This window comes from Nematolebias whitei, chromosome 16, assembly GCF_014905685.2.
Source record: "Nematolebias whitei isolate Nwh7 chromosome 16, NemWhi1, whole genome shotgun sequence".
NCBI lineage: Eukaryota > Metazoa > Chordata > Actinopteri > Cyprinodontiformes > Rivulidae > Nematolebias > Nematolebias whitei.
In genome coordinates this window covers 41,324,911-41,340,355 of record NC_056513.1, presented here as the reverse complement: position 1 = coordinate 41,340,355, position 15,445 = coordinate 41,324,911, and the positions used below count along the sequence as shown (strand labels likewise).

At 47.3% G+C, this 15,445-nt stretch overlaps 2 protein-coding genes across 3 annotated transcripts in view; one reads left to right on the top strand and one right to left on the bottom strand.

Annotated features, from left to right (window-relative positions):
• The window catches only part of vps54 (VPS54 subunit of GARP complex), a 44,409-nt gene extending 41,070 nt beyond the window's left edge, over window positions 1–3,339 (top strand). The window contains exon 19 of the mRNA XM_037689902.1: window positions 2,849–3,339. Within this exon, the coding sequence (XP_037545830.1) occupies window positions 2,849–2,954 (106 nt within the window). The 3' untranslated portion in view covers window positions 2,955–3,339. The remainder of the gene's footprint in view (window positions 1–2,848) is intronic.
• Window positions 3,340–5,278: 1,939 nt separating this feature from the next.
• The window catches only part of LOC119422617 (UTP--glucose-1-phosphate uridylyltransferase), a 31,302-nt gene continuing 21,135 nt past the window's right edge, over window positions 5,279–15,445 (bottom strand). For both annotated transcript variants that reach the window (XM_037690003.1, XM_037690002.1), the window contains exons 6-10: window positions 8,407–8,704; window positions 8,118–8,315; window positions 7,651–7,893; window positions 6,698–6,802; window positions 5,279–5,708 (exon numbers count right to left, since the gene is read on the bottom strand). In XM_037690003.1, the coding sequence (XP_037545931.1) occupies window positions 5,601–5,708; window positions 6,698–6,802; window positions 7,651–7,893; window positions 8,118–8,315; window positions 8,407–8,704 (952 nt within the window). In that variant the 3' untranslated portion in view covers window positions 5,279–5,600. The remainder of the gene's footprint in view (window positions 5,709–6,697; window positions 6,803–7,650; window positions 7,894–8,117; window positions 8,316–8,406; window positions 8,705–15,445) is intronic.

Below are 15,445 nucleotides of genomic sequence, written 5' to 3'. Positions count from 1 at the left end.
TCAAGGATGCTTTGACCTACATTACCATTGTGATGAGTGTGCGACCTAAGACTGATCCTTGTGGTACACCATTGTTGACTGTTAAATAATGGGAGGAAGTACCATTATGTTGAACACATTGCCTCCGGTCTGAGAGATAGAGAACCAACTAATGGTGTGATCTCAGAAACCAATTTCTATAATAATAATAATAATCATCATTTTATTTAAAAAGCGCCTTTCATGACACCCAAGGACACTTTACATTAAGAACAAAGATCAACAGGAATAAATAATATAAAATATATAAAGAATATAGAATATATAAAGAATATAAAATACATACATAATATAAAATACATAAAGAATATAAAATACATACAGCAAAGTTAAGGATAAGCGAGTCTAAAGAGATGTGTTTTCAGAGCAGTCTTGAATAGAGAAAGAGAGGTGGTGTTTCTTAAGTCAGGGGGCAGAGAGTTCTAGAGATGAGGGGCAGAGCAGGTGAAGGCCCTGCTCCCCATGGTGGAGAGGCGGGCAGAGGGTACATGGAGGTGTAGTGAAGAGGAGGATCTGAGAGAGCGAGAGGGGATGGAGATGTGTAGGAGGTCAGATAGGTACGGAGGGGAAAGGTTGTGGATAGCTTTGAAAGTGAGAAGAAGAATTTTGAAGACGATGCGTGATTTAACCGGGAGCCAGTGGAGCTGCTGCAGGACTGGAGTGATGTGGTTGTAGGAGGAGGTTTGAGTGATGACACGGGCAGCTGAGTTCTGGACCAATTGCAGCTTCTGGAGAGATTTGTTGGGGAGGCCATAAAGAAGGGAGTTGCAGTAGTCTGAGAGTTTTCTGAGAGTTTATGACACAAGATGTTTTGATCCACAGTGTCAGAATCTTTAGACAGGTCTAAGAAAAGTGCAGCACAATAATCTTTAGCATCCAGTGCTTCAACAACGTCATTAAGAACCTTCAGTGAAGCAGTGGTTGTGCTGTGTTGTTTCCTGAAACCAGATTGATGTGGAGGTAAGATGTTAAATGAGTCCAGGTAATTTTTGATTTGAGAGTTTATCAGTTTTTCTAGAACCTTGGCTAAAATGCAGAGTTTAGAGATTGGTCGATAGTTGTTCAGTGAGGGGGGGGGGTGTCTCCTCCCTTCAGCAAAGGAAAAACAAAGGCTGTTTTCCAAGTGTCTGGATGGAGTTTTGTCTTATGGAGAGATTGAAGATGTGGGTCACAGGGACTGTGATGATATGAGCAGCCAGCCTTAAGAAATAAGGTGGAAGTTCATCTGGACCTGCAGATTTTTTAGGGTCAAGATATTTTAACAGTTTATTGACCTCACTGACTGAGAATGGAGAAAAAGAGAAGCTGTGATTAACTGAGGATTGACTTGTAGGAGGGATTTGATTTGTAGAAGTTTGGTTATTAAGTGAAGTGGCTGATTTTCTGTTAGTAACTGTGTCAAATAAAGAACCAGAAGCAACAAAATGTTTGTTGAGACAGTTCAGGATCTCGTGCTTATTTGATACAGGAACAGAGTTATTAATCAGAGTCAGAGTTTCTTTATTGTCATTCGCACCTCATGTGGTGGAGTGAAATTATGTAGACGGGGTCCCAGTTACATCCAACAATAAAATGTATAAGAAAAACAGTAATAACATCTAAGATATGAACCAAGAAAAACATCAACTAAATATACACTAAGCACTCATAACATAAAACATTGAACATCAGCACAAACATGAACATGAGTCTGTGAGCAGATGAGCACGTATGAACACATCAACATTGAAACAGATCAGCAGCAACATGAAACAGATCAGCAGCAACATGATGTGATTTTTCACAGTGATTATTCTGGTTAGAGATTCATGAGTCTAACAGCCTCAGGGTAGAAGCTGTTCCTCAGTCTAGTGGTTCTACACTTAATGCTCCTCAACCTCCTTCCTGAGGGGAGTGGGGCAAAAAGTGTGTGTGCTGGGTGAGTGGGGTCCTTCATGATGCAGGTGGCCCTCTTCCTGCATCTGGAGGTGTAGATGTCTGTGATGGTGGGGAGACTGATTCCAACAGATTTCTGTGCAGCCTTCACCACTCTCTGCAAAGCTTTTCTTTCTGCAGCTGTGCAGCCTCCATGCCACATGTTGATGCTGGAGCACAGGATGCTCTCCACTGCACACCTGTAGAAGGAGGTGAGGACTGAGCTTCCAGACCAGCTCTTCTCAGCCACCTGAGGAAGTAGAGTCTCTGATGAGCTTTCTTGATCAGGCTGGTGGTGTTGTTGCTCCAGCTGAGGTTGTCATTCATGTGTACACCCAAGTACTTGTAGCTGGAGACCACTTCCACCACAGATCCGTCAGTCTCCCCACCATCACAGACATCTACACCTCCAGATGCAGGAAGAGGGCCACCTGCATCATGAAGGACCCCACTCACCCAGCACACACACTTTTTGCCCCACTCCTCTCAGGAAGGAGGTTGAGGAGCATTAAGTGTAGAACCACTAGACTGAGGAACAGCTTCTACCCTGAGGCTGTTAGACTCATGAATCTCTAACTAGAATAATCAGTGAAAAAAAAAATCACATCATGTTGCTGCTGATCTGTTTCATGCTGCTGCTGATCTGTTTCATGTTGATGTGTTCATGCGTGCTCATCTGCTCACAGACTCATGTTCATGCTGCTGTTCGACGTAATGTTTTTATGCTCATTAGTGCTTAGTGTATATTTAGTTGATGTTTTTCTTAGTTCGTATCTTAGATGTTATCATTGTTTTTCTTTTACATTTTTATTGTTGGATGTAACTGGGACCCTGTGGACCAACAATAAAGAATCTCTGACTCTGATACATAAACGTTGTAACTTGCTGTCTGCAGGCTGGTGGTGGTGGACGTGGCCTTCTACACGGAGAACATCCAAGCACTGAGGAGCCTCGAACGACTTGACCTGAGCATGGTGGAAATCTGGGAGCAGAAGAGGTGATGAAGGGGGCGGAGTCTTGACATCCGGAACAAACCCGTAGACTGACCGGGGGCGACCTTGACTATCAGCAGCCACCTGAGGAGGGCACAAGACGCCCCAAACCACTGAACTGGGTGAAGATCAGCAGCAGCAAGCTGAACTTCCACAGCGTGGAAGACTTGATCAGGAAACAGGGAAACCTCCTTAAACCTGCAGCCGCCTCCCCTCACTGTGCAACGAAATACAATAAATTACTGGAGACTTTTCAAGGAGGCTGTGGATGATGATGATGGTGGTGGGGTAATTTATTTTTCTGTCCTTTTGGGAACATTGTGACTTTGGTGGACTTTGTCTCCAGCGGGCTGTGATGAAGGTGATGAAGATGAAGGGGTTTCCCTCTATTTTTATATTCTCCATACGTTTCCAGGACTTGTGTTGAAGGAACCTTGGTCCTGAAGAATTTAAACCTCTGGACTGTGAACGCATCACAAACCTCATCCTGTTGCTACCAAAGGTCAACTTTCTGACGTGCTCTTCAACCAATCATGCATCTTGCCGTCTTCTTTAGGGATGATCAGTTGTTTTTGTTTTGTTAGGCGACGTGGAGCACCAGGAGCAGCTGTTCACTATTCTTCATCGTGTTCCGTAGCTCAAGAATATTTTTGTTTGAGAGTGAAAGAGAAAAATATAATTTTCTTTCCTCCTTACATCTCTGACGTGGTGAAGCTGGCGGCTGTGAAGAGCCGTCAGTTTCCCAGAATCCCCAGCAGTTAAAGGGTTAAAGCGCAGCGATGAATCGAGTGAGAACCAGTGCAGCTGTTTACAGATCATGAAGTAATTTTAGTTGATGTGAAGAATTCAGATCAAACAGAAAATGATTTTTTTCTCGTGCATCTTTTTCTCCTTCGGTCGGCTCGCATGCAGTTCTTTAAATCAAACACGAGCTTTTTCTAAACCGGACTGCAGTTTCTACGTTCTGTTGTCGTCGAACACTCGTTCCTGCTCTGACTTCAGATAAATGTGTCGTCTGTGCAGCAGCTGGAACACATCAGGCTTTGGTTGCTTCTTCAGGGGACACGGCGAGCGAGTTGACTATTGTTTTACGCCGGATACCCTTCCTGGTGCAACCTGGGCTTGAGCCCGCAGCCTCAAGATTGCAAGACCACAGCACTGACCACCGAGCTACTGGTCCACAGCCCATAAGCTGTCGTAGTTTAACTCCCCAATAAACTGGATGACTGGAACCAGAGGTTCCCTGATCAGAACTCAAGGTGCTCGTTTTTGTTGTTTCTGTAGTGGGACGATGAAGCTGTTGAATAGGTTCAAGATTATTGTGAACTCTGATGGTGCGTGCGTGCGCGTGCACGTGCAGTCAGTCACATTTTGAAGTCGGAAAACTAGAATTTTATCGAGCACAGCCGTTTCCTGTCCAACACTCAGAAACTGTCAGTGTCTGCTTCAGAAGTGCCTCCTTTTGATCTGCTGTCAGAAACGACCCGTCAGCTCTGCAACGCAGTGTGTGTGTGTGAGTGTGTGTGTGTGTGCGTGTGAGTGAGAGTGTGTGTGTCAGAGTGTGTGTGAGAGAGTCCTGCAGCATGCGTCAGAGTCCAGTAGATGTTCAGTTCTTTCAAGCTGCTGTGAATAAAATGGGATTATGAAGCAACATTTTGTCCTGCAGTTAATGTTTTTATTGTTTCAACAAAAAGCAGATAATTCTGTAGCTTTTATGTTTTCCCATCTAGAAAAACTACAGTACTCACTAAGTGAGCAAATACTTAGTACTTCCTAAATGTAATGACATAATCAGAGTGGAGGTTATGAATCAGAGCAGCTGAAAAACTTTCATCTTAGTTTGAGTCCAGGTGTCCCAACATGTCGGACTTTGTGCTCCAAGACCAGAGAGGCCACACGGTCCCTCCTGAGAGTTCTGGGTCTGCTCCGGGGTCTTTTTTCAAAATAACTTTAGAAAAAAATTGTTTTATTTAATTTTTGAGGGGGATTTGCCATTTCCTGGATGACAGAATTGATATCAGCATAAGACGTAAAACATCATTTGTGCTTTTATTTTTGGCTCGAATAGTTTTTAAATCGTTAATTAGTCCAGGAAAAAAAAATCAGCTTGATAAATTAAAATAGTTAATCAGAAAATGGACTTTGCAGAACAATATTTTAACAGATAGTGTTGTATAATCTGTTGAAGCTTGGAGCATGTTAAGGATGACTCAACTACCACCACTCCACATCACAGCTTCATGTCTGTAACTGAGTTATAGACGCATGTACCGGCTAATATCCACTGACTGTGGCCATCTTGAGTTGGGTTGACTCCAAAAATGAAGGACTGGTAGAGGTATGTTTTTATTTCATTAAATCTTTCCAGTGGTTTACGAAATATTGTGCTAACACAAGCGTGCACAGACTAAAAGTAAAGCTTCCTGAATAAACCACAGATCTGAGCCATGTTGCAGTTTTATTGAAAGTCTGAGTGTGGATCTGCAGTAACGGCATGTTCCTTCATGAGGACCTGCAGAGTGAGTCGGGATCAATCTGACCCTTGACCTTAACATTGACACTTCCTGTTTGAAACACTCGTCACACAGTAACAGAGCGCTGGCTGGAGAACCGAAGAGGACGAGTCTGGTCTTCATCATTCTTCTCCAGCGACCCTCAGTGGTCGAGGATCCTCAGGTTTCCGGACACGATCTTGTTCTCCAGCATCGCTCCAGCTGGAATGTCAATCCTGTCACCGTGATTTGCGATGATGATGACAGTTCCCTGGTGGAAGGAGAAAACTTTATTGTAAACTGGTATTTTAAAGGATAACTGGTTTGTTGTTGCTCTGGTCACAGAAATAACACTCCTGATGCATTAAAAAGTTTCTGTTTTAATCCATGTTCGTAATAAATAATCCAGTATGTTTGGTCTTCTGGATAGCATGGTGGCTCTGTTGGTTGAGCTGTTGCCTCTCAGCAAGAAGGTTGCCAGTTCAAATCCCAGCCAGGGACCTTTCTGGGTGAAGTTTGCATGTTCTCTCTGTGCTGCGTGGGTTTTCTCCGGGTACTTCAGCTTCTTCCCACAGACTAAAAACATGCATGTTAGACTGATTGGTAACTCTAAATTGTCCCTAGGTGTGAGAGAGTGAATGGTTGGTTGTCTCTATGTGTCCCTGTGATGGACTGGAGACCTGTCCAGGGTGTCCCCCACCTCTCCCACAGTGATGGCTGGACATGAACACCAGTGACCCCCAAGATCCAAAAAGGAAGAAGTGGGTAAAAGTTGATGGATGGTTTGTTTTGTCTCATTAAGCCAGTCTGTGCTACATTTGGTGCTTTTTTTTAAAATTATACTCTGTTAATCCATCCATGCATCCATCCATCCATCCATCCATCCATCCATCCATCCATATCTTTAACCCGCTTCTTCCTTTTCAGGTGCACTTTTTGTTCCGCTCTAGGACTCTGTTTGCTGTTCAGTGACTGCACAGGAGTAAAAATGTGTTACAGTACACTAAGACTTGCATGGCGAGACCAAACTGTAAAATAAGATGCTTTAATTTATTCTGAGTTTTACAGTTTTAAACTACACGTTTATAAGTTGGTCCCATTTCTATCAGTTAGACTGGACTTACTGTTGACGAGCACAAGATGGCAGCAACCATCTGTGTGACGTTAGTTTCACTTCAGTAAGGAAGTCTTCATTTAACAAAATGAGGCGTAGAGTTTCCTTAAAAAAAATAATTTTCTGCATCTTTAAAAGTCGTTTACTTTCAGAGAGACGTTCTTTCCGAAGGTCACGTCTCCTGATACGGTGAGATGGTCCAACTCCAACATGTCAGGGATGTTTTCAAACCTTCTCAGAAAGTCCTGGACCTGCAAAACAAAATGTATAATAAAAGAATGAGATGGCAGAATCCTCTCAGCTGAGCCTCTCCGTTAACATCCCATCTTGGTTATCTGCTGCAGGAGGAACGACATGACAGGATGCTCCAACCAGCTGGATCTTCAGTAAACAGGACATCATGAAAATACAGAGCTTAGACAAGTTTGTTCTTCTGGTGTACTGTATTTGTGTATAAGTTGCAGTTTTTCTGCATAGATTTGCCAGTCCTGCCACTTAGGGTGTGGTGCCTCTGTGAAGGTGTAAAACAGAGTTTTTCAGACATGACAGTGTAACAGCCTGTTCTGTGGACGCACACTTTGAGAAACCAAAACACTGAAGCATCCTGATGCTGCTCAATAATGCTGCAGATTGATGCTGCTGCATCACTCAGCCCTCTGTGAAGGCCATCATAGCACTAATAGTCTGTCGTTGGGCTGATGGTCCTCCATTAGCATGTGACCAGCTAATTTTGGCTGTCAACAACAAACTGGTTGATCCACTATGAGAAGGTGCTGCTTATAAGACTGAGTTTGTTGTAGCTCTTTTAGATAAAGGACGAAACGTTTCAACAAGAATCTGTCCAGAGGACACAACGCTGAAGCAGTTTTTAACGATACTTTGCCACCTAGTGGTCCGGCGCTGGTATTACAGCATTTTTGTTAGGACGTGCTGATGAAGCGAAATATATAAACAGGACAAAAATACCTGAGTAAAGTAAACTGGTCCTAAAACCATCTGTTTTAGTATGTGTCTTATGTATGAGGCACACCACATGATGCTGACTGATCATGACTCAGAGGGGTCTTGGTGAGCAGCTAAGGTTTTGAAGGTTCCAGACCTTTGTGAAGGAGCTGCCCAGCTTGACATGTGGCGTCGTGGGGAACTCCCTCTTCTTGCTCATGGTGAGCGAGCCGGCGTCCAGGCTGTACAGGTTGGACATCACCAGCAGCAGGTCAGACGACGTCTTCACCGGCAGGAAGCGGCTGCGCGGTACGTTCACCCCCATGGCGTTCTTGAAGCTCTTGATGGCAGCGCCCACAGCCGTCTCCAACTGGATGACATTCAGACCACCATCCAGGGTCTGCGGGGGGTCCAAATATTCAAAGTTCACACAGACTCAACAAAAAAACCCTCTATGGTCATTATTTAAGGAGTCTTAAAACAAATTATCATTTGATTGTTCCGTTTCTAAAAAACTTTTCTGAAGGCTCTGGGTCGAGGTATTAACTGATTAGAATAAAACATGTATAATAATCAACAGGAGACCTTTGTTCCTAAAAGGCTTCCTGATGTGAAGTCTTTCACCTTTGGGTTGACAATGATCTCCATGTCCATGCAGTTCTGCTCCTGCAGCCTCTTGATGGCGGGAAGAGAGATCCACAGGTTGTTGGTGTTGAAGATTTTGAATTTGGTGACAGACTTGAACTCGTCAACGTGGGCCTTGGGGACCTGAGCGATCTCCAGCAGCCTCAGATGGTCCTCGTACTGGATCAGAGTTCCACCCTGCAGGCAGGAAGAAGGCGGCGGTGCTGAAAGCAGTCCAGCAGAAGCCCCTCCCACCTAAAGAAGACCACATCTCAGCGGTAGGACTCACCTTCACGTCAGCTCTGGTCTTGTCTGTGACCTCCATGATGAACTCGCAGCGCCTGTCGGCCGGCTGACTCATCAGGTGGTGGAGGATGAACAGGTCGACGGTGGCACCCAGGTTGTCGATGTTGGACACGAAGATGTACTCTCGTCCCTCAGAGAGGAGTTTGTCCAGCAGCCCCGAGTTGTAGAAGCTGGCATAAATGTCCCCGTGACCCGGGGGGTACCAGGCCTCTTCGTTCTCACCGCTCATCCCCATACTTGTGGCAACGGGCAGCAAAGACTCCTTGTTGATCCTTGGAAACCTGAGACGAAGTTTCAAAAAAACTTGAGCATCTAATAAAGAAAAAGACTTTTATAAGAAGTGAGAATAAAACAGAATACATTTATACACTTTAAAACATTGATAACTTTACCAAAGGAAAGCCATCCATCCATCCATCCATCCATCCATCCATCCATCCATCCATCCAATTATTTGTTTATTTATTTATTTGTTTGTAGTTTTTCCAGGTGCGATGACGGAGCCAGGGAGTGGCCAGTGGGGGCCTTGGCCACTATAAATTAATCTTCGGCCACCCCAGTCATTTGAGGAGACTATATTTTAAGCATTATAAAAACTAGAAAGCATAGTTTAATCAAATGAGTGTGGTGGTGGCCATCTTGGAATTTGACTTGACAGCTCAATTTTTGATAGTTACCATTCCTCCGTGGAACACACCAAAATGGAAAGTGGCGTGTTGCTTACTTTCCAGATTATCCACCTCTCAAGGTTAACATCTTTACATATATGGTGGAAGCCATCTTGGATTTTGATGCAACAACCCAATTTTCAAAGCAAACTTTCTTGCGTCTAAATTTAGCAACATCAAAATGGAAGTCGGTAACTCACTCATTTTTCAAGTTATCATGCTTACAGTATGCACAGACAGACGTTGGTTACGTACTGTAACCCCAGATTCTATGAATATAGGCGTAGCCCTTTAAGGCTGTCGCTGATGGTTTATCCCGTTATGCGCAGCATAAGCACTGAAAAAAAAATTAGTCCACGCCCACCTGCTGTGTGGGCCCCACCCGGTCCGTATAAATTACGTTAAGAGCGGGAAATCGGCTCCCAAAATAGCTTTTTCTTCAGCCATTTAGGAGCCAGTGAGGCCCGACGCTTAAAGGGCTACGCCTATATTCATAGAATCTGGGGTTACAGTACGTAACCAACGTTCTATTTCATATAGGCTTCGCCCTTTAAGGCTGTCGCTGATGGTTTAAGGGCGAAGCGGATGTGGTCCTCGCCTCACTGGGTCCATTCGAACACAGTAAGAAGCGGAAGCTTGCCCAAAAAACGTCTTGTCACTCAGCTCCCCGTGTGCATAAACTACGCATCGCGTAATTATGTGCCATGTACAGACGCATGTTGTGTAACTATGCGTTCTGACAAACATGAATACCCCGGAAAAACTTTCAACATGAAGAAGAAGTTGAAAAGAGGGGGGGGGGGGCATGAACCAACTGGTTCATGGCTGAACAGTATAAACAGATTAATGTCCATGAATTGATCAATAATCAAATGAACTGATTGTTAACAATAATCATGAACTGATTAGTGACAATAGAACCAAAATCACAGACACGACTGTGACTGAAAACAACATCTCACACTGTAATGCATGCAGACAGTAGTGAGCTTAAACAGAGTTCCATGAGAACAATAATATTCATTCTGTTAGAGCACTAAGGACAGAATGTGTCATGGAACGAGCCGTTACATCACGTAGGTAAAAGCGAATAAATGAGCAGGGTGTTGACCATGCAGCCGCAGTGCAAATGTCCTGCATTGACATACCATTATGCAGAGCAGTCGAAGATGCGATACCCCTGGTCGAGTGTGCTTAGAGGTTGACAGGAGGCCCTAAATCTGATGCTCTGTAGGCTTCAGAAAAAGGCCTCACACAGCCAGTGTGACAAGCGCTGGATGGATAACGGCGACCTGCAGAAGCATCTCTATAATGCACAAACAATTGTTGAATTTGAACGCATTGCAGCTGTGCGCGTTACGTAACACGTCAACGCCTGCACCGGGCAGAGAAGATGAACAGATGCTTCCCCTTCTGATCTGTGGGGGGGGAAAGACCCCTCCAACGACATCACTCTTGATTTAAAAGAGCTCGTGATGTTTTAGGCATAAAAGCTGGGTTGGTCTTAAAACAGCTGAGCTGCCCGTCAGCCTAATTCTAAGGCATGACGAAACAACAGAGAGGGCAGATAATTACTTACCCTCTTAGCGGGTGTTAAAGCCAGCAGCAGGACTGTTTAAAGAGACAAGAATTTAAATGAAAACTGATCCAGAGGCTCAATTGAAGCTTTGATCAGGGCTCGCAGGACCAGCGTTAAATCCCACTGTGGAACAAGTGGGCATGAAACAGGCCTACATCTCTGAACACCTTTTAGAAACCGCTTCATCAGCGGGTGATTAAAAGCTGTTCTGTCTCCAAACCCTTTGTGGCAGGAAGAGATGGCTGCAACGTACGTTAAAGCGTACTGAAAGCCAACTCCCTATCCATCAGGTGTTGTAGAAAAACGACACGCTGCCTAAAAAGCATGAAGTGGTCTCTAAACCTTCTCTGTACACCAGCGCTGAAAAGCCGTACCCTTGATGTGTACAGAACTGTGGTAGATGCAGCACGTGAATCTTGAATTGTGCACACTATCTCCTGAGGGAGACCCATCCTCTAAGTGGGACCGCTCAGCGGTCAAACCCACCGGTGTTGACCTATTTCTGGGTAACTCTTGGTCGCTCCTCCTGCCTGAAGGAGAGCATCCTTCCTCCACGACAGTTCCACGGCGACCCCACAACAGACGTTGCAGGCCTGGGAACCATAGTGCGTTCACACGCCGGGAGCCACCAGGAGAGCTGTCAATCCCTCCTCCTGAACTCGGTTCATGGACCGTAAAAAACAGAGGAGGTGAGGGAAAAGAAACGCGTAAAAAGCGTTTTGGGCCACCGACTGTGAGCAAATGCGTCCCCCCCCAACGATGGATCGTCTCGCGGGCTCAGGGAAAAAACCGTAGTTGACATTGCGCGTTCTTCTCGCGTCGCAAACAGGTCCACAGCTGCTTTGCCAACTTCTGCTGTGTCTGAAAAACATCAGATCCGGATGGAGGATCCGGTCCACATAACGTGGGCCGCCCTTGGACGTCACATCAGCCCCTCTGTTCAGAACATCGGATATGTAAACCGCTCTAATAAAAGCAGGTTTGATGAACCCAACTCAGTAGCTTCCGCGCAATGTGTAACATCTGGGCTGAACGCACACCCCCCTGGCGGTTTATGTACGCAGCAGTCACCATGTTGTCTGTGTGAATCAACACGTGTTGATTCTGTAGCACGGGAGCAAAATGTTGAATCACATTCAGCACTGTGCGACACTCCAAAACATTGATGTGGGCTGATGTGCGGTGGGGCCACAGCGCCCCTACTGCTTGAGATAGGCATGTTCCCCCCCCCAACCTGACAGAGACGTGTCCGTGAAGACTGACACGTGACGTGGGTCTGCTGACGGGGACTCCCTCTGACAGAGCCAGGGTGTTTCCCCAGTGTCGGAGGTCTGCTCCCATGGAGGGAGGGACAGTGATCATCCGTCTCTTTTGTTTTACTGGATCCACACGCAGACGCGTAAACCACCTCTGGAGGCGTCTCATGTGTAACAAACCCAGCGGGACCACTGTGTGAGCTGATGACGTCATTCCCAACAGCTTCATGACGGAGACAGCTGTTACCACTTTGCCAGGTCTTACGTGGCGTAATTGGTTTTTAGAGTGTCGATTCTTGTTTGTGATAAACGAGCCGTCATGGTAATTGAGTTTAATTCCACTCCCAGATAACAATTATCTGGGCCGGGAAAATCGAGCTCTTCTTCCAGTTATGGCGAAACCCAGATTTAGCAGGTGTGATGCTAACACCTGAGCCTGTATCAATGCTTCCTGTCTGGAGTGAGACAGGGGCAGCAGGTCGTCCAGGTAAAACAAAACTCTCATCCCTGCTTGTGCAGTGGATGCAGGGCTGTCTCCACACACTTTGAGAACGTACGAGGCGCGAGGGAGTACCCAAAAAAGGCAACCTGTTGTACTGGTACTTCATCCCTTGAAAGGCGAAACGCAGAAATTTTCTGTGTTTTGGGATGATTGGTGTGTGAAAATAGGCATCTTTTAAAACGATGGAAACAAACCAGTCGTTTTCCTGGATGTTGTCCAACAGCTGTCTGTTCATCAACATGTGAAAAAATCTGTTCATGATCGCTTTGTTGAAAGCTGACAGATCCAGGATCGGTCTCATCCCTCCGGTCCTTTTGGGGACCAGGAAGTAGCGTGAGTAAAACCCTGTGTTTTCCTCCTCGTTGGGAACTCTTGAGATTACACCTTTTATCAGAAGCTCTTGGACTTCTGCATTTAAGGCTGAGACTTGGTCTGGTGATGACAGGACCGTCTCTATAACTCCTCCGAACGGAGGGGGTCGGGTTGCAAACTGCAGCGTGTAACCCTTGCATAACACTCTGTCCATCCATCTGTCCGGTGAGCATGTTTTTAACCACTCTGCGTGACGTTCGTGGAGTGGACGTGCGTTTAAATGATGTGCCGTGTTTTGAACGGATGTCATCCAAACCTCCGCCTCGACCGCCGTCATGCGTCGCGGAAATGTTTTCCGCGTGACCCAAGGCGAGGCTTTCTCGAAAGGGCTGTTCTGCGCGCGCCCGCGCGCTGTGACTGGATCGCGGACCAACCTTCATGTCCGGGCGGGGCGGTAGCTGTGTGCTGAGGCGAGGCGTGTGTCAGCTGATGAAGTGAAGGTTGTGAGCCTCGCGGGAGCGCACGTTTCCTCTGGAGGGACGCGCGCCGCTCTCGCTGAGGGCGGGGCCCGTCATTAGATTCATTCAGCTGTCTCATGCTTATGCCGCCGTGAGCTGCTGATCGCTGGGACGCGGTGGATGACGGCCACTCGCGTTCATACAGGAGAGGCGTGTGTTGTTTTCGCTGAGAGCAGGGACCTCCACCGGACCCGGCCTGCGGTCCCACATTTATCCCGATGTGGGCCGGTGAGCGCCGGGCAGCTGTGCGTGCATCATCGACACAGTGCCGTTGGATGGAGGCTGCTTGTCTCGCTCGGGAGCGCGTTAACACCGTTGGGAGGTGATCGTGCGGGTCTGATTGACAACAAGTTATTTCGCTTACCGTGGTGTCACGTGAGCGTCTGGGCATGTGAAGGAGCGGCGGTGGATTTAAAAAACCTTTATTTAAGGACACCGGCTCTTATGAGTGGAGGATGTGTGTGTAGCGGCTGTGAGCTCATCCGAGCTTACAGACTGGCTAAAAACAGGCATTTTGATCTTTGAAAAATCATTTATTCAATTCCTGTGTCATTTATACACACATCCTCCGCAGACCGTCATTTCTTAAAACTTCTCCCCCGTGAGCTCTGCGGTTTGTTTGCTCCGAGCGCCGTCTGCAGGCGATCTCTGGGGAAAACGCTGAAGTGCAGGCTGCCGGGCTGAGGAGGAGTGGTCTCTGGCGGGCGGGGCTGGTGGTGGAACTGGGCGAGACGAAGCTGCTGCTGCCGTGGAGCGTCGATGTTTCTGCCTCTGCTTTCGACGATCTCTCCAGCGGGCTGGAGGACGGAATGAGCCGCGCGGCTTGATGAGATGGCGTACAGCTTCCGACGTCTCCTCCGACTGCTTCGAATTCGTCAGCATGGACGTCAAGCTGCTTCCGAACAGCGCGTCCGATGAGATGGGGCCCTCCATCCGGTCTTTGTGCAGCTTTTCCGGCAGCAATGGAGAGTGACGGAGCCAGATGGAACGTTGGATTACCGTCATCCATGCTACAATCCTCGACAGGCAAACCGAGGGAGCGGCGCACATGTTGAGGATGGCGTCTGCCGATTACACAGGGAGCTCTTTGTCTCCTCCGGCAGGTGTGAGGTCTCCAGCCTTTTCGACATGCTAAATGCTAGCAGCGCATGTTGTTGCTAACTGCGGTTGCCTGAAAACACGTCGGTGGGCTCGATTGGAGAGCTTTGGTCGCCGTCTGGTTCTTCCGGAGGGACGGGACGCTGCTCCGACCTGGACAGCTTCGCTCCGGAAGCTTCCGCGAGGCTTGGCTCCAGGGGAGGGAACCGAGGAATAGCGTCAGTTGCCTTACAGAAGGAGTTCTTTGTCTCCAAGGCAGGTCTGCGGCCTTCAGTCCCTTGGACATGCTATATGCTAGCAGCGCACGTTGTTGCTAACTGCGGCTGCCTGGAAAAACACGTCAGTGAAAAAATAACCTTTCCGCCGATCATCCGAACTGGCGGGAAAAAGGCGAGGGACGTAGAAAAAAGGGGTCCCTTCATGTCAGCCTCCTCCCGGGTTCCGCCGGGCAACCCCTGAGGGCGCTGTCGGCCGGGAGCGGTGTGATCGCCGATGCGAAACGAGGTGGGATGGGGTGAGCATTCACTCAGCCCCCCTCCACCTACACTACGCTCCCCGGGAGGGAATGAGCAGCGGGGGCTGCAGCTGAGCACACCTTGCCCCGGAGGAACCATCCGGTTCGCCCCGAGGGTCGGCGATAAGAGGAAAAACACAAGATGGCGTTGTCCAGCGTGTAATGACCTGTCACTGGGAAATGTTCCCGGACGCTTACCTTGGAATAAGACTGCTGTCATCTTCTCCTCGGGGAGGAGAACTCACCGGACGACCGGAGGTCGACTGCCGGGCCAAGCATCCTTCACAAGGTTGGTCATTTACACAATTTATCTTCTTTGTTCTTCTGACAGTGCTATATTAGCTCGCTGAAGAAAAAATGGGAGCCGATTTCCCGCTCTTAACGTAATTTATACGGACCGGGTGGGGCCCACACAGCAGGTGGGCGTGGACTAATTTTTTTTTCAGTGCTTATGCTGCGCATAACGGGATAAACCATCAGCGACAGCCTTAAAGGGCGAAGCCTATATGAAATAGAACTGAGGGTATCTACATTTCCCTGTCTTCGCTCCCCAATGGGGGGGGGGGGGGGGGGGG